General features: G+C 43.9%; 1 protein-coding gene across 12 annotated transcripts in view; it reads right to left on the reverse strand.

Annotated features, from left to right (window-relative positions):
- Nucleotides 1-19,245, reverse strand: part of MYO9A (myosin IXA) — a 171,949-nt gene that overhangs the window by 43,400 nt on the left and 109,304 nt on the right. For all 12 annotated transcript variants that reach the window (XM_015639046.3, XM_015639048.3, XM_015639051.3 and 9 more), the window contains 4 exons: nucleotides 17,383-17,517; nucleotides 4,595-4,716; nucleotides 3,453-3,594; nucleotides 2,552-2,747 (listed from right to left, as the gene is read on the reverse strand). In XM_015639046.3, coding sequence (XP_015494532.1) covers nucleotides 2,552-2,747; nucleotides 3,453-3,594; nucleotides 4,595-4,716; nucleotides 17,383-17,517 — 595 coding nt within the window. The remainder of the gene's footprint in view (nucleotides 1-2,551; nucleotides 2,748-3,452; nucleotides 3,595-4,594; nucleotides 4,717-17,382; nucleotides 17,518-19,245) is intronic.

Genomic DNA, 19,245 nt, shown 5'->3' on the forward strand with positions numbered 1-19,245 from the left:
TTAAAAGAAGCTTGTTTTGGGTATTTCCCTGCTCCCTCACTTCATCTGCCTGATGGATGAGGAAAGGACCTCAGAAACCAAGAAGAGGCAGCACATCTTGAAAAAATATCTGTACAAATATTAAGTGTGTGCATGTGCATGACTGTGTGAGAGAGGCTCTTCTTACTCTGCCATCATTTTGTCAGAAGCTCCACATCTGTGGGGAGGTAGATGCTCAAATCTGGGGAATTAAAGCCATCAAGGTTTGATAAAAAACAAAATAAACCTCCAACATGTGCTGCCTTTAGTTCTCTTGTTCTGTTTATCAAGATGGGAGAATTTTACTGATACTTTAATAAACTCACAAATGTTTTCTGCCATAGAGGCAAAGCATCACTTTGGGGCTTCTCTGCATTATTTTGGAGAGAAGGGAATTCCAGCATCTGGCAGTGGATGCATCTTGCCACACCAGCCCATCACACTGTCCTGACACTGGCTGAGCCCTCTGCCCGTGTCTACCTCTTCCACAGCCACCGGCTTTGGTGACAGGATTTTGGAGGAGGACAATGGAACAGGGGATGTTCCACACCAATGGCTGTAAGGTCACACCAGCAACAAAACACTGAAAACACAGCTACTGATCTCAGCTTGCTAAGTGTGACCTGGGCAAAGTAGAATCCCAGAATGGTTTTGAGTTGGAAGGGACCTTAAAAATCATCCAGTCCCACCCCGTGCCACGAGCAGGGACACCTTCTGCTACAGGTCACTCTGAGGCCTGTCCAACCTGGATGGTCATGCTTGGACATGGTGGGTAGCTCTCCAAGAGGGCAAGGACAGTGATCCCAGCTCTGCCACTGCCTGTAGGCTAAGTTTTCTCCACAGATAAGGTGTACCTCATTGTGGAATTCAGATTTAGGTAATCACCTCCCACTAGTGCTGCCTGCATAATGGAGACTTTCTCATGACTTTTTTCCAGTTTGATGCACATGGAAGCTCAGGGTATAAATGACCTGAGGATTGCTGGTAATTTTAAGACAAACCTTATCCAGCTTTCTGAGGGGTTTGTTTTTCTTTGACTCAAAACCCAGAGGGTACAAAGCAGAAAGCCATTTGAATACAGGCTAAAGGACATGGACAGATAATGGAGCAGCACCATGAAAAGGTTTAGAAATTCAGCCATAACCATGTATTGGTTAATTTTGGTACAGAAAGAGAAGGTGATGCAAGAACTGAGTCTCAGAATTGTTTCAAGACCTCCTGGACTCATCCAGTTATATCTATATATCTATAATCATGTACATAGGATCATATCTATTATATCTATTGATATAGATAGAGAGATATAAGCAAGTTACCACTACAAACTCTGGACTGAGAAGTGGGAGTGAGGAGATGAGCATGGCAGTGTGCAGGACCAGTTGCCAGAGACACAGAAGCGAAGCAGGGCTTGAAATCAGCTCTTAGTTCCTGAGATTGAATGATTTTTTCTTATCTTCCAGATTACCTCATTTGAGTTCAGCCTGGGGTTTATTCAAGATGAAAATGCAAAGATGGATTTTGGAAACCACCTCTTTGGAGTGGCCTTTCTCCCAACACCAAACATCTTTGCCATCTCCCTCTTCGGTTACTCTGTCCAAAAATGCTGCCTTGATGTGCCAGACAGACCCAGGCTCAAGAGAATCAGCTCTTATGCTGCATCCAAGAGGTGTCAGAGAAAGAACCCCAAGAGCTGAAAGTTGATTTTTTTGCCTCCTGCTCTTCTTGGGATTTGCTCCCAAGAAAATTTTCATTCTGCTTGAAGAGTTTGCATCCCTATGCTCTTTGTCCCAGGCTCCCTCACTCTCCACGATGCAAACCTCACTGATTACAAAGTAATTCATGATGCAGCTCTGCTTTTCATTGTAACCCAGCTGACATTTTCCCTACTGAGGCTCTAATTCCATCACGGATTTCAAGCCCTCTTGTGCCCAGAAATGAACAGTAATAGCTTGTACCCGTCTTTCCAAAATTGCTTTATGCAGAGAAATGGTCTAAAGGCACAGTCAGGTCTTGCCTGCCACAGCATGATGATGCACCATCACTTTCCTTTAATTTAATGCCCCTGTGATCCGTGGTCCTGGATGGCTGCAAAGGCATGAATTTTGCTAGACAAGAGATATGCTCTCCTGCAGCTGAAAATGTGAACACCTTGGAAAATGATAGGAAGATTTATTGCCTTTTTTTGTTTCCAGATGTAACCAACAGTTCAAGAATTATTATAAAAATAATTTGCTTTTTTTGCTGGATAATTTATTTGTCTCTGTTTGAATGACTTGGGTTGTTCTATCCAGGCATCCTACAAAAAGGAAAAATTAAAGCAGCAGTAAAATGAAAATATTCCCTTATGATATGTTAAAATCCAAATGGTACCTTTAAATGTGACTTCCACTAGGAACCTACCTGTTAGTTCAACGAGTTTTCTAATAGATTCAGAACTCCTATTAAGTCAGGCTACTTAAAACACAGTAATAACACATTAAACCCAAATTGCCAGTGGAGAACAGGCTCCAGACCAGGTGATGAGCACACGTACCAGTTTTCTTCTCCACGTATCGTTTTCCAGCCTCCCTAAAGGCAACCATAGCCCTGAAGAAGGCCCTCAGGACGGCCCAGCGGAAAACAGCCACGGGATCAATCCCGATCATCCCACAGATAAAGGCGTTCTTGCTGCTCCGCAGGAGAGCAACGATGTCTGGGCGCATGTGATCCGTGTTCTTCTCTCGGAAATCCTAGGGAAGGAGGAGGAGGAAAGAGGAAAATAAACAATATCCACACAGTACTCCAGGTAGGATCTTCCAGGCTATCTCTGGGCCAGCATAACTATTGAATCCTGTTTCTTTTTTCTCTCCTGCTCCCATATCAGATAGCTCTTGATGACCATCAGCTCTGATGCTTATCACGTGCATTTCTTGCATCAGAAACAGGATGAGAGATTTACAGCTACAAATCCTGAGGCTGTTTCTCACACAGGCTCATCTGACCACCAGAATTCCTTCTGTTAATAACTGGCATGAATAGAAAGAGTCAACTTTGGAATCATTCATGTGGGATTCCAGAAAGTACCTGTGGCAGTGGGATGCTGAGACCTAAGCACATATAACCTGCATTAAAAGTGGCTAATGATGAGGAAAACACTGGGTTTTCTAGACAAACCAAGCCCAGAAAGGCCACCAGACACCCAAGTTCAACTTGTCGTTCAGGTGTAGCACTGAGCTCACTGCGTATCCCTAAATTCTTCCCTCATGCTCACATGGAGGAAAACAGGAAGATCCTGTCCCTCTCACATTTTCATTTCCCCAAAAACTTCTCTCCTGACCATCCCATCTTCTTGGGCCAAGTCTTCTCCAAAACATCTCTGTGGAGCCTCTGGGGCTTCCCTTCCCAATCCCTGATTTAGATGAAAGCAACTGCCAGGGAACAGCTGGGGGACAGACCTTGACTCCGTACTTCACTTTGCCCGCGTAGTGTTTGATGATGAAAGCTGGCTCCATCACTGCTGGGAATTCAATGTAGGAGTTCCCTTCGTGTTGACGCTTGAATTTGTCCAGCAGTGTCTGGTTTGTGGCTTGAGGAAAACTGAGTGGAGAGAATTGAAAGGAAGAAACTGTAAACCCAACGGGAAAACTTTTCCACTTCTTTCTTGGCCACAAAAGGGAAAACAGAGACGTTCTGAGCTTCCACTTCTCAGTCTGCTTCAGCAGAGCCTCTTGGTAAGAGAAAGCCAACCCTCCACCCTCAAACTTCATGGAAATCTGCTGCATGGGAATGTATTTCACAATTTTACCCAATTTAAGTTGATTTATCCCAGAACAGTATCTCTGGGAGAGCATCACTGCTGCTCTCCTGTCAATGAGACAAGAAGTGGGAGATAAACCTGCAAAGGCAAATGGTGGGAGAAGCCCTCATGCCCCTGGCCATGTGTATCTGAGGAGACCTCAGCAAAACCACCTGGCCTTTCCCTGCCTTTCCCAGGGAGGAAACTGGCACGAGCATCCGATGGGAGAAAGGTTCTGCTCCAAAGTTTCCACACCAAGGCAGCCCCAGAAGCCACACATTCACCCAAGAACTTCCCCTGAAACAGATGGATTCAACCAAGGATGCAAACCTGAGCCAAGTCCCTGATGCCCATAAAATCCTGTGGAAATGCAGCCCCTATGGACAAGTGATCTCACTTCGCTCTGGTTCAATTTTTACCAGTAAATTGATAAATCCACCTTATATCTCAATAACAGCACCTACACATCCTGCTTCAACTCATGGTCTTGGGTTCAGCACCTTCATGCTGTCACACCCCATAGGGAAAGAAATGAAGAGAGAAGCAAAGGAAACCTTTTCCTTTTAATCAAATAAATTCTGGAAAGGAATTTTAATTATTATTTTTTAAGGCTTTTTGCTCAGCTGGCTGATTCTCCACTCTGTGTGTTGCCACCTCAAAAACAACACTAGAAACACCAATCAGCCCAGAGAGCTATTAGCACCTTTCTGGGAAGTTGTTTTTTCCCAGAAAGCTGAAGAATAAACACATTTTAACTGAAAACCCAAATTTAATTTCCAAAGCCAGCATTTTCCTACTCACTTGCTTTCCTCATCCAGCAGATGGAGCAGCCCTGTTGGCTTCTTGCTGATCAGGTTGATGCAGCTGGAGTTGTCTATGTAGTCGATGTTGTGCCAGCTAATTCCTTCTGCTCTATATTCCTCCTAAAAAAACCCAAAGCCCCACAGATGACATAATGATGATTTGGTGTAAGCAAAAACAAAAGACAAAATCCAAAGGGTTTTGTGAAAACTGATACACCATTTACCAAAACAGACATCCTGTAAATAATGCATCAATGCTTCCTGTGATTCCAAAGAAAAAGATAAAGAACCTCTGGAACAACCTGAAACAAAACAAAGCACAGAGCATTTCCCAATTTCAGGTGCACCAGAAGTTTCTTTGGACATGGGGTGGCTGTATGGGGGTCCAAGCCTGCCAAGAACATCCAGCATGGACACCCCCTTTCCTTTTCCTGTATTGCCTCTTAATCACAGCACAGTTTGGGCTGGAAAAGACCTTAAAGCTCTTCTCGTTCCACCCCTGCCATGGACAGCAGCAACTTTCACTACCCCAAGTCCTGTCCAACCTGGCCTGGAACACTTCCAGGGATGGGGCAGCTGTAGCTTCTCTGGGCACCCTGCGCCAGGCCCTCACCATCCTCACAGGGATCAATTTCTTCCCAATATCCATCTAACCCTGCTCTCTGGCAGTGGGAAACCATTCCCCCTTGTCCTGTCCCTCCATCCCTTGTCCCCAGTCCCTCTCCAGCTCTCCTGGAGCACCTTCAGGCCCTGGGGGCTCTGAGCTCTCCCTGGAGCCTTCTCCCCTCTCTGAGCACCCCCAGCTCTCCCAGCCTGGCTCCAGAGCAGAGGGGCTCCAGCCCTTGGAGCTTCTCCATGGCCCCCTCTGGATTCTCTCCAGCAGCTCCACATCCTTTTTGATGTTGGATCCCAGGGCTGGAGGCAGCTCTGCAGGTGAGGTCTCACCTGAGGGGGGCACAAGGGCAGATTCTCCTTCCCATGCTTTGGGATCTGAGGGGTTTTGGGGTTCCCAGTGATTGTGGCTGAGGCATGTGGAACATCCCACCCATCAAAGTGTCACACAATTTGCATCAATTAATATTTAGTATTCAGTTGCTGGAAGGAAATTGTGCTACAGCACAGTAATTACACAGAAAAAGCAGCAAAGCTCCCTTTCCTGCTTCCATATCTCCCGCTATTCATGGCTGCTGCTGTCTGGGCTAACAAAGAGAGCCCCAGCTAGCCAAAGCCACTGCTCCTAGACCAGCAGAACCACCACCCTCTACAATAAAAGTGAGGATCTGCCCTCAAATTCAAGCTCAGGCAAAAAAAGCTCTTCATTTCCACCAAAATAGTTCTAACCCTTCCTCTCCTACAAAGGTTATCTCCCCTGAACATGCTTGCAACGGATTACTTCAAGAAGTCTTATACAGAATTATTTTAGGGCATCTAAATGAAAGTAGAGTATAAAAATCATATTTTTTATCATACGTTTGAGGACTTGTGACCCAATGTCTAACACGCATCTTACTCCATGTGTTGGACAAAGTCCTACTGATCCATCTGCCTTTTTACTTCTCTATCACAGGACATTTTGATGTCAGAATTGAAGATAAAAAGGAAACCGGTTTTCAAAATGCAAAATAGGATGCATCTTTCTCACAATAATCAGATTCATTATAATTGCTGCCTCTGTCTTTATTTTTAATATGAACAAACAACTTTAAAAGAAGTATGCCCATCCTCATCCAAAATTAACATGAACTCCACAGATATTCTTAGAAATAAAGAGCCTGAAGAGCTTTGAGACATTTCACAAGGAAATTTTTGCTAAAATATCCCCTAGAATGTCTTGATTTCAGTATTGGAGACAATGTATAATCTTACAACAACAATACAGACAAATACAGATGTGTGTTCTGCCTTAGAAGGAATTTCTAACATCCCTAAAGCCTTTGGGATTACAAAATATACAACATCCCATTGGGAAAAAAAATCCAGAAAATAAGGAATGGCTCTGTATTATGAATTTTGTTTTCTCCTTTTATTTTTTAATCTTTTACCTTCATCTCTTGCCAAGCAATCAGGACACAGCAGAACCTCACAACAACACTCTCAAGTCCCTGCTGAACTATAGGCAATGAAAAATCACAGATTGGATTATAACTCATGGCACTTCCAGGGCAAGCCAGGAAAAAGCTTCTATGCAGCAATTGCAGGCTGTGTATTTCAGAGCAGGCATGAGCTGCTCCCGAGGGATTTCCCAGAGAGTCACTGGGATTCAGCACCATCCATCAACTGCCTACTTCCAACAGCCCCTTAATGGACTGCAGGGTCCATTAGGCCCAGCTTTGCCAGCTCAGGACTGCTCAGGAGCATGTGGTGAGCAATAAAACCTTGGTGTGATGAGCCAAGAGCAGCATTATTTCAGTGGTGGCAGGAGGGTGTTACCAGGTTTTATATTTATTATCACGACTCTTTGTTGAAGTTCTTGTTGAGGGGCTTCACATATTTTGCCCCCCAAAACCCCATATAGAGTTTTACATCTCCACACATCTAAGCTGAGAAACCATCGACCTAGAAGGCCTCCAGACACCCACAACTCCACATGGGACACTCAGCAGCTGCACAGCAAATGTGCTGTGAAACTCCTCTGGCCACACAAAAAACTTACACTGCTGCTGGGATCAGTGCAAAAGCACTGATCAGCAATGCCAGATATGGAGTTTTTAGAAATAGTCTAGTAAATGACCAAAAAAGACCAGAGTCCAAGGTCTCTACTTCTCTGGACTGATTTTCAGCGGTTCCCCAGACCTGATGGTCAGTCATCAGGTCCCTCCTGGCTTCATTCCCTTCAGCTGTGGGATTTTGGCTAATTCTCCCTCCTCTGCTCCATTTTTCTCTGAGCTGGGTCAGAAACACTCACTCCCAGGCTCTGGGGTTCTCCCCTCCCTTCCATCCCCAACACAACCTGTTCCCACTCTGGCCAAATGGGAAGAGGGATTCAAGTCATCGACAAACAACCTTTTCCACAATAATTCAGAGATTTGTTCTCATTTCAAGACAGGCAGCAGGAACTATTCCAGAGCAACTGCTCCAATGCTTAAATGAAGGTAAATTCCCCTTACTCCTTTTTTCCTAGCATTTTCCCAGTTTTTCATTTGGGATTGCCTTCAGAATCTCAGCTCAAGGGATACAAATATGGCTTTGGGATGGCCTGATGTAATTTCTGCAGAACACCCTGCAGACTGTCCACAAAAAGACAAGAAGCTAGAGAATAAAATCATTGCTGTCTATTTAACTTAATTAAACTGCAGTAGTTAATATTCCATATGATTCCTATATTTGTTTTCCAATGACCATCTTCCTGCAGAATTCAGAGATATCCTTACAAGCTACCTCCAAAACATTCCTTCATCTGTGAGTATGACAACAAAGCCCCTGCCATCCTTTGATGGATGCAGGGTCCTGGAGCACTGGAATATTAAGGAATTCCATTCAAACAACATGAGGTTTCCATTTAACAAGACAAAAACAACATGAAACACTTTCAGTCCAATAAAAAAACAAAAGAAAAAACACCCTCAAGCTGGAGGTTGATTAAAAATCACCTTAAATGCATACCTTGATTTAAAACTAAGTTTTGTTTAGGCACACATTCAAATGTCCTATTCCTGGAAGACCATCTTTACATTAAGAACCAAATTGTTGACATTACCACTATCTGCAAAAGTTTCTAGTGCAGTGAAGTCCACAGACCCCCACTTCTGGCATCCTTTCTTGCAATAAAAACGTAAGGATTTACTCCTCCCATCCCTGGATACCTGAAACCTGATCTGCTGGAAAGTGATGCAAGTTCACTGGAGAGAAGAGCACTGAGCTCCCAAACTTGGCAAAAGAAATGGAGCAAAGAACTGAAAAAAGACATTAGGGTTTTTTTTCAGTGTCCAGCAGCTCCATATTTTCATTTAATTATTGGGTGAGATGCTACAGATTGTTCTCCAGGTGACCTCTATGGACCCCATGAGGAAATTCCTGCTTCCCAAGTGGGAATTCAGAAACAGCTTTGCTGCCCTAAGCATGGAGAGACCTTGGCAGTATGTCAGCACAGGGTCACCGAAGGGATCTGAATAAAACACAGTTTATGATGTTTATATATATTAAGAAAAGATATAAAATGGGGATGCAGACTTTGCAATGCACGTGGAATATGAGAGTAAATCTTTACTCTCATGCAGTGTTAGCTGAGGAAAAGCAGCATGTAAAATTTGGGGTACCAAACAGAGTGGGGGAGAATATCCAACATTTTTAAGAAGGAAAATTACTGGAACTCTAGGAAAGGGGAAGCTGTTAAAACTCTGTTAAAGAGAAACTCTGCCTGCCTACACTGACCCAGAGCACGAATGCTGCCCATGGCACAGGATAATGAATTTAAAATTAAAACACACATGCTGAGCATCAGGAAAAGCCTTCCCAACTGGGCTGCAAAGCCTGATGGAAACCCTCCTGCTAGGAACAGAAATATCCTGTAATTTTATAGTTGGAGTTATTGAGAACAAAGTCCTGTTATCTCTACAGGAGTGTTGGACCAATTCTGTTATCAGGACTTTATTTTGGTGCTAAACCAAACCAAAACACTCTAATCCAGGGCAGAATTAGAGATTTCTTTATCCTGAGTAGGAGAAAACACCCACAAGCCCAACAAAACCTTGGAGATGCTGGAAAATGTCTTTACACCTCCACATGTGATCATCAATTACTCTGTACCCAGCCACAGTCATCACTAAATAAACACAAACACTAAAAAGTGTAACTAGGGGAGAAAAAGTTAAATATTATTTTTTACCTCACACTTATCTAGACATGTTATCTGTGATAAATATGGTATCTAAATAAGATATCTAAGCTCCCTTTGGAGTATCATGGTTCCTGGGTGCTGCTGCTACCCAAAATCATGTGGTAAAATTCAGAGGTGGGGAGGGAGGGACCAGGGGCTTGAAAAACTTCAGAGAAGAGGAAATGCAGAGATTAAATGAAACTGGAGACATGATAAAAATACAAACTAAAAGCCATAATAAATTCCCTCTCTGTCTAAAAGCACAAAACTCAGGGCTTAGGAAAGTGAAATCAAAAGGTGGTGAAAAGCCTCATCTAAAGACAAAAGTTTTACCATGATATGTGAAATTTGTTGCCCTATCATGGGATATCAAAGATACAATTTTTCCCATGATTTAAAGAGGTCTGGAGGGCTTTGGGCATCCATCCACACACCCAGCAAGCCAAAAGCCCTGAAAATCCCTCAGTGTTTCAGCACCCTGGAGGAAGATGTCTCATCCCACAGGGATATTGCCATTAGTCACAGTGAGAATTGAGAAACAGCCCCTAAAATAAGATTCACAAACCCCAAGAGCAGCAGAAACCTCCACCAACTCATTCTCCTCCTCCCAGGCAGAGCTAGACCAGATCCAGGAGCTTATCTACTCCAGCCTTTCCCTACTGAGGCATAGGAAAACCTTGTTTACACAATGAAAATTCCCAGATTAAAGTGAGAAATCAACTGAAAAATCCCTTTTCCCAGCGTAACTCCACGTGGGAACATTTCCCATCGCTCTCCTGTCATAAAAGCTCCTGTAATCCAGATCCATATGATCAACAGGCAGCTACTTTTGGATGTCTAAATGTATATATTTGGCATAAAAATTCCCGACTAAACAGAAGGGTGTGAAATTCCTCTCTTCTTGCCTTGAACACCATCTGCTTCAGCTTCAGGCTTCTTTGCAAAGTGAGAAACTAGGAATTAACCCCCCTTCCACATCCCTCACTATTCCTAGATGAACTCCCCAGTTTAAAATAATTCCAAAATATTTTTGTATTGTATGTTTAAAAGTTGTTATATGAAAAATTTAAGGAGCTAAAGCTCAAAAAAGCTTTTTTCAGGCTATGTATGGACACATTTGCATCCTAAAATCCAACCTGGGGAGCTTGGGAGAATTTGTCCACAGCTGGAAATGGCACTAAGGTGTGAGAGAACCTCTCCCCTAAGGATTAATCCATCCCATGGAGGATTAATCACTTGTTCTACAAGTGGGCACTGTGAGCCAGGCCCAGCAGAATCATCCAGGCATCAACTGATGATTAAAATGAATTTGATATGGTAAATCCATGGGATATGGAAAGTTCCTAAATTAGTGAGACAAACGTCTGGTCCTTAGTCTGCCTGTGCTGCAGACGGGGTGGATGCCACGAGTTCCCGACATCCCTCCAGGAAAAGATGCTGAGCCCGATGGTTTCATTTAGGAATGAGGATTTTTATGTTTGTTCTCAATTTCAGTAGAAAATGAATTTATAGACACAGACATAAATATAAATATATAACAGATATATATATTTTAACCATGTGCTCACAGACACAACAAGTATAAATACTTAAGCATATTCTCTATGAACACATGATTTATAAACAGGTTTTTAAGGCCCCCTCTGTCCATGATAACATGAGGCAGTGCAGGGGAGCTGATGAGCCTTCCCTTGAAGCCAAGGTCCTCCTTGAAATTGTCTTCTTCCATGTGATTATTTCAGCAGCACCTCAGCAAATGCCAAATGAATTTGGTTTTATTCTGAGGCTGATTCTTCACCCACTCTGATAACCTCCCCCCTGCTGTATTTAGGCAGATTTGAATTTACTGGAATTTGGACTCTCCATCATGAAAGTGTTTTAAACCAGCAGGTTCAGCCCAGAAAATCATGTGCCAGCTCCACACAATCCATCTCTGAGCTCAAATCAAGCTCCCTGAACTTCAGTGGCACAGGGTTTCAATCATAAATTCTATTTTGCTCTCAGAATGGGCAGAATTGGGTTTGCATGGTTCAGCAGGCAGCACACACATTGCCACGATCCAATGGGCTCCCTCTGTGGAAACATCTTCTTCCCAAGCTGCCCTTACACAGCCAGGAGAAGCACAAGCTTAACATTGCTGTGTGATCTGCTGCTGGATCAATTCCTTTAATTTCTTGTGATCAAAATTAAAGAGGAAAAGAAATATCTGTATCTGCATCTGTTGGCACCTTGAAAGATGGATCAGAGTTAGGAGATGTGAAGGAACCTCTGGAGTGGTCATAGTGAGCACCAGACTGGTCTCTGAGGCTGAACATCTCCTCCCCTTTCCAGTCCCACTCCACACTTGTGTCAATTAACACACTCCCAATCCCAGTCCTGACACAATAAGACAATTTTTAGGTTGGTTGAAGTATTTTAGAGGCTTTTGAAGATTTCTTGCTCATCATCTCACTTAAGAGGTCACATTGCACAACTGTAGGAAAACCCACAAACAGAAACACAGAATGGTTGGGTTGGAAGAGACCTTAAAGATCTTCTGTTTCCAAGACCTTGTGGGACACCTTCCACTAGCCCAGACTGCTCCAAGCCCTGTCTGATCTGGCCTTCAACACTTCCAGGGATGGGGCAGCCACAGATGCTCTGGGTCCTCTTCTAGGGCCTCACCACCCTCACAGGGAAGAGTTTCTTCCCAATATCCCATCTGACCCTGCCCTCTGGCACTGGGAAGCCATTCCCCTTTTTCCTGGCACTCCAAACCCTTTTTGTACCATTAAAAAATATTTTTTTTTAATCCTGGTACAGTCTGTGCATTTATTTAGCCAATACATCTGAGTAGGAACCACAATCACAGAAAACATCATCTACCTGGAAAAAGGAAGGAACCAGCTCAGAGGAGAGGAAAAAAGCTCAAGGGATCATGGTGACTTGGGAGAGGGATAAGGGCACTGGGAGAAAGCACCTGTGACTTGGAGAGTTACAAGGAGCATGGGGTGAGGGATGGGTTTGCCAGATGCAGCACTTCCCTGCACTGGGATTAAATTAAAGGTTAGGAAATTACATGTGAGGAGAGTTGAAACTGGATGATCTTTCAGGTCCCTTCCAACTCAATCTAACTCATGGGATCAGAGGATATACAAACAATGTAACAGATTAGGATATATCCTCTCACACGTTGTACATTATATATTATATTTATATATTTACTGCTCATCATCTGGAGAAACCCAGAAACAAGTGTGTGGCAAATGAAGGCCCTCAGCCCCAGTCCCAGCCATGCAACATTCACAGACTCAGGGATGCTGGGAGGACACGAGACAAAGCTCTGGGGGACTGAAAATGGATCCCAGAATCACTGAGCTTGGAAAAGACCTCCCAGACCAACTTGTGCTTGATCCCCACCTCATCACCAGCCCAGAGCACTGAGTGCCATGTCCAGGCATTCCTTGCACATCTCCAGGGATGGGGGTTCCACCTTCTGGGCAGTTGCAGTGCCTGACCACCCTCTCCATGAAGAAATTCCTCCTGATGTCCAACCTGAACCCACCCTGGGACAGCTCTGATCGGAGCAGTCCTTCATTTCACTAATGTGCTTCGAAATCTTCCTACCCTGCAGACACCATTTAAACAGCTCTGGGCATCCTGATTTTTATTAGTATAATTTATGTGTTCCAAACATCGTCCTCTTCCCCCAAACGTGAGCTGCATTCGATGGCGTTCCGCCAAATAATAAATCAATAACTTGTGCAGCTTGTTCTTTCTCCACGGGTCATGTGGCCTGCAGCTGACAGCAACATTTCCCAGAGGAAGCTGCTCTCCCATCTCCAAGGAAAACAGAAATTTGAACCGAGCCTCCCAGGCCTCAATGGTTGACTTCTGATGGTTGGCTCTTGCCTTCAGAGGCAATAAAGAGGCGTTAACGCCTAACCAGTGATGAGATACAGAAAAAACTCTGGCTGGAAGGAAAGGAAGAGTGTTCCAAGCAGACCCTTTTTCATAGGTTATTTTAAATTTAAATATTTTAGATTTTTCAAATGCTTTTTAAAATTAATTCACTCCCACATTAATTTCTAAATGTAATATTTAAGTAAGGTATCTAAACTCATTTTGCAGTGTCATGTTCCCTCGAGGCTGTTGCTTCTCAGAATCATGAGGTGAAACTCAGAGGTGGCTGGAGGTAGTGACCAACCTCCAAGACCATTAAATCACACCTTCAACCAAACACCACCATGACTTAGTCCAGACTGTTGGATTTCTCCACCTACTGCACAGGACCAGTAAACCCCAGAGACCTCTGTATTTATGGAGCTTTGGATGGCTGAGCAAACACTCCATAGGATGCATTATCCTGATGAAATCCTGTTTTTCAGGCTGAGCGGGCTGAGATTTGCTGGCTGGGACATCAAGCTCACCAGGGACCCCACCAGAAAATAGACTTCACTGAATACCTGAGCTCCTGCCAGTTGATTGTATTCCAAATTCTGTAGGTTTTTTCAGCCCCAACCTTGGTTATTTATCGATTTTTTTAAAACAACAAAACCATGCCCTTGAAACTGAGGTTTGGTGGGTAAGCAAAAACTGGAAAAAGAGGTAGAAAAGAACTTGAATAGCAAAGACCTGTGGGATGAAAAGCTGCAGGATGAGTCCTCAACCTTTGCAAAGCATCAGCTGGAACAGGGAAAGGTGGGTGAGGTAGAGAGAACCAGAAGAGCCTTGGCAGGGATGGGGAAGATCGGTGAGGACGAAGATGACAAAGTTTGGAGAATGGGATATATAAAGAAATAAAAACTCATACTCCAGGCCCTTAAACTGCCAAAGACCTGGAAACTTGGAGGAAACTCATCATGGGTGGCATGGTACTGGTGACCTCCAAACTAAATCTTCATCCATGCAATGCCCTAAAAAAAAACCGAACAAAAGGCAAGGTGCAATGCAAAAATGCTGTTTTCCTCTCCCAGAAGCACCTGGGTGTTCTCTGATTTTCAGGGCTCTGCTCTGGGCTTATCTGCTGTGCACAGGAGGCCACTTGAGGGCACAGAGATGGAGCTGGGCCTGGGGACAGAGAATTGCTGCAAAGGTGATGCTCTGACAGCGCCCAGTGTGTCCCAGAGCAACAGGGATGTGTCACCTGAAGCCACCAGCCTGAAGGAGGAATGGCAGAGGACTCCCCATCCCCGTGATCCCCAGAGCAATGAGGCAGCAGCTGAAGCCACCAGCTACAGCCCCTCACCCAACCTCCCCACAGGAACCTGTGAGATACCTGGGGAGGAGGACAAAACCACCTTTGCTCCGTGATGGGGCAAGGTCACAACCCTGCCATAGCCACCTTTCTACATTAATAAATGGATGATCACTGATCTGGATCTGGAGTAGAGCAGGATTCATAGTCCTTACCCTTATCTTGTGGTCAGCTGCAGGAGAGGAGGTTGCTGCTGCAAAAACCTTTGCAGCTCCTCAGCCACAGCACAAGAGCTGCTGGATTTTTGGGAGACACCAGGCTGAAGATTAAGGATGCCTTGGTGGTTGTTTGCAAACCACTGGAAATAGTGTCATCCTCAGACAGATGGTTTAAAAAAGATTCACCAGACACATTGTATTAGATTTCACCATGGGAAAAAAAGGGGAATAAAGGTAAAAATAATCCTATAGTTCTCCTAGAGGACTGTGGTGGATATTTTGGTTTCCATAACATCAACAGCATGTCATGGCAACAATTCCATCATGGCTAAATGCAGTTCTGGCAGACAAATTCTATTAGGATTTCAAGAAAAATCCTTAGTGACTATTTAATTTTGTCACTAATTTTTTTGGCAGAAGCGTCTGGGTATCTCAGCAATCTCTCTTCAGCCTCCTACAAACTTTGGAGAGCCGAGGATTCAGAGAAGGATCTATCCATTTCAGATCCCCATCACCAAGACATGAAACAAACCTTTATAAAGACACAAATACCTCAGATAAATTCACATTTTGAAGTAACTGAACTATTTTACTCCCTAGAAACACATTATTAACTCCTTGGTCTTCATTTGTAGACTCGTGATCATCACTAGAAAACCTTTGGGCCAGTGAGGAAGGAAGGAAGAAGACCCAGGATCTGAATATGTGTCCTTGAGTTTTCTTTCCACCAAATCCACTCCTCCATATGCAGCCAGAGCTCCAGGGAAAATAAATGGTTAAATTATCCAGTTAATTCACTCAAGGATCAGTGCTCGTGCAGCTGCACAGATTACATGTATTTATAGACTCAATCTATGCCAAGATGCCTGAATTTTCCAGCAGCAGAGCTCGCAGGGCTCCAGCCAGGATCCAGGAGGATGACGTGCTCTGGCATTAAGAACTGGAATGGGCCCTTTGCAGTTTGATGGCTCCACAACTGCTCCTCATATCCATGCAGCAAACACGGACTCCAGAGACTTCACATGCCTGACAGATTCCCAGGAGAAAGCTAATTATCTCTGAATTCTCCAAGAAGAATTACGGATTGCTACGCTCAGGACCTCTGTATATCCCCCGGGTTTGGGGGAGCATTGACCTGCTCAGAAATCCCAGCCCAGTAACAGGAATTCCCTCATGGATGATGGCATCTTGGAGGAGGCTGCTGAAACTCCACCTCATGGAGGAATTGTCTGTCTCCAGCTTTCAGGAAGGATCCTCCCTCCCCTCCTCTTCTAGGAAGTGTGTGGCAGCATTTATAAAAAATACAGCTGGTTTGACTTTGTCATAGTCTCAAAATTTGCATTTTTATGGTGGACAATGGGAAAATAAACCTGTCCTTAGGAATAGATAGGTCTTCCAATTCTTGGTGCATCTACTGTGTAGGGTGCACCTGCATACAAAGGCCACTTAAAAACTCAAATTAAATGGCTTTGAGCAGCTCTGCTCCACCTTATTGATCAAAACCAAAGAGATTAAACCATCCAACTCGTAAGCAAACAATCCCTAAGTGACACACTCAGGGATATATTACTTGTTTTTAGAACATCCTCATATTCAAGGCAGATTTTTCTTCTGCATTTTCCAGTCTCTGAGAACAGTGGAGAAGCCCAAAATGAAACTATCAGGATTTCTGGGAAGGGCTGGGTTAATTCTGCAATGATTATAGGGAGGGTTCCCCTTGGCCTCCCCCAAGAAGGATTTCACCTAGAGAGAGGACATGCAGACTGTCATGTTAAAAAAAAGGCATTTAGAAGGTCTCTAACATATCTCCTATATTATACAGCCCAATAATAATTGTCCATCCATGAAACAACACACAGATGTTGAAAAGAAACTTCCAGTCTTCTTGTCCTGCTGGTTGGATAACGAATGGAGAAGAAGCCTCCATCCATCTAAACCATTTTATGTGTGCTACCTGCTGGATTGCAGTCTGTGTTTTTATCATCTCTCTTAAGTGCATTAATTTGTGGCTGGAAAGCAACACCCTGTCTTAACAAACCTAAAGCAAAGCTTAAAGTTCAGCCTTTCCTAATCTGCCAGGGCTATTGAAGGTCATAATGCTCTCAAGTCTGACCTTGGGGAACACATCAGAGTGACATTTCCCCTCCCTCCCCACAAATCAACACTGGAAGGCAAAAAACACTGTGAAATTGGGGTGGCTTTTTCTCTAGACAACAAAAAATAACTTTTATGTGATACCAAATGGCATGGCAGCATGTCCAGGAAAAGGCAAGGAAGGAACTGCTCATTCCTTGATGAGCCCTCTGAGCACATATCAAGGAGACAACAGAGCAGTGGTTAAGGTCCTCATGATGTTTTTGGAAGCCAAAATGTTTATTTTAAACCAGCAAATGTCTGGCTGGATTTTATTTTACAGGTGGAAGCTGGTCATAAAGTCAATTAGAAGTTAAATATGAATAATTCAGTGTACACTCCTTAACAAAACAGAATTAAAGGGACAATTTCAGAACTTTATCAGGGCCACAAAGTCATGTCAACACTCACTGGCATCAGAGAGTAAACATTTCTGGACTTACCTGTTCCAGTTTAAAGATGTGTTGGTTAAAGTAGTGCTGCAAGCGCTCGTTGGCAAAGTTAATGCAGAATTGTTCAAAGCTATTGTTTTCATAGTCTTCAAACCCAAAAATATCAAGCACCCCAATGGATAAAGTCTGCAAGGAAAGTAAGAGTGAGGATTAGAATAAAATCACATAAAGTGGATTATCTGCACACAGTACATAATCAAAAGCACACAGGCAGAAATCAATATACCAAATAGCAGGAATTTTACTGGAATTGTTGATATTGTACCATCTGTAAGACTCCTCCAAATCACAGAGACAACATGTAACTTTAGATATCTGGACAAAAAGGCTTGTTCTAAGAGAAAAGACCCTTTGTGATTTTTTTCTTATTTACAAACAAATGGCCATCTTTGAAGAAACCTCAGCTCTGTTCCAAGTTATTCTATTGGATTTAAGAGTATTGATCTTCAGAAGGGCAAAATGAGGATAGGCTTGGGAAACAAAGGCTTGCACCGTGAAGACAACCAAGGTGAGTGCATTGTCCAAGCAAACCTGCTCCAGCTGCAAATCTCAAGAAGAAATTCCTGCACATCAGGGCTTCCCACAGAAATAATCTTTAGTTCTCCTGGTGAAAATTAAAATGGCATCACAAATAAAGCAACCACCTTGTTTGTCAGAGGGATCAGATGATGGACTGATGTTTGGGAGCACCGAGTCGCTCTTGCCTCACTGAAAGGGGGGAATTAATGCAAAAATAATAATGCTGCTGAAAAAGGGAGGCCAAAGCCCTGACTAACACCTGGCCCCAACTGCTGGCCCAGCCCTGCCCACGTGATCTTCCCCTGAGACACCTGGCTGTGTCCACATGGCTCTTCTGCACTCTGGCACCTTTTCCCACCAGCTCCTGGCAGTGTGGGATGAGGGAAAAGAGGAGACACCTCTGTGTCTCTTTACTCTCTTTAGTTCATGGCCAAGAGAGGTGTAAAGAGGGACCTACCACAATTTTTTTTGGAACCCGTTGGCACTATGAGCCCTACATTCTCTCTAACTGACTTCCAGAAGTTCAAAATAGGCAAGTCTTTTCTTTTATTAAATCCATAATTCATATTGTAAATTGCAGGATTTGGTGAGTTACAGTTCTAAATAGTGTTTTTTTCCCATCACTTTGATGATTTTGTGAACCTCAGCCATATCTCACTCCAAGCTTTTCCCCAAACTGAAGAGCCAATGTCTGTTTGGTCTCTAACCTACAATTACCTCTTGAGATGCTCATCAAGATGTGGGTGCACCAAGGTTTCCTGTGCTGGCAAAGGAGGTCCATGCTGCAGTGAATTCCCAGCTTTGCACCCTCCTGGCCCCCTCCCCTCCCCAAACCAGCCAGACAAGGAGAGGCAGTGGACCTCTGGCCAGGCGTATGCTGGCCCACAGGTGAGTGCAATCCATCACCTCCTGGCTCAGACTGTGCTTCCCACCCTTGATGGGAGTAGAAAAGTGGAACTTTCTCCTTTGTGTAGGTACTGGCTTTCATAAAACTTGAGCCTTCTGCCTGTCAGATGGATTTGGGAAACCCAGAGGAGGGAGGACATGGGGATGTGTCAGCAAATAATCCTCATCCACAGAGGGAGCCAGGCTGAAAAACAAACTCAAGATACAGCTTCTGCTGCAGCTTCCAAGCCTGTACATGACTCTTGCGTTAAACACCTAATTCACAATTAGTTATAAATAAAACTCAGAAAGGCTGCTGTCATCAGAAAAGGAGAGAAGAGCCTGAAGGACACATTTGGGGAGAGCTCCACCAACAGCACCATGCTCTGGGATCCAACCAAAGCCACCTCACGCAAATACTCCGTTCACCCATTACAATTAATTAAATAA

This window comes from Parus major, chromosome 10, assembly GCF_001522545.3.
Source record: "Parus major isolate Abel chromosome 10, Parus_major1.1, whole genome shotgun sequence".
Lineage (NCBI taxonomy): Eukaryota > Metazoa > Chordata > Aves > Passeriformes > Paridae > Parus > Parus major.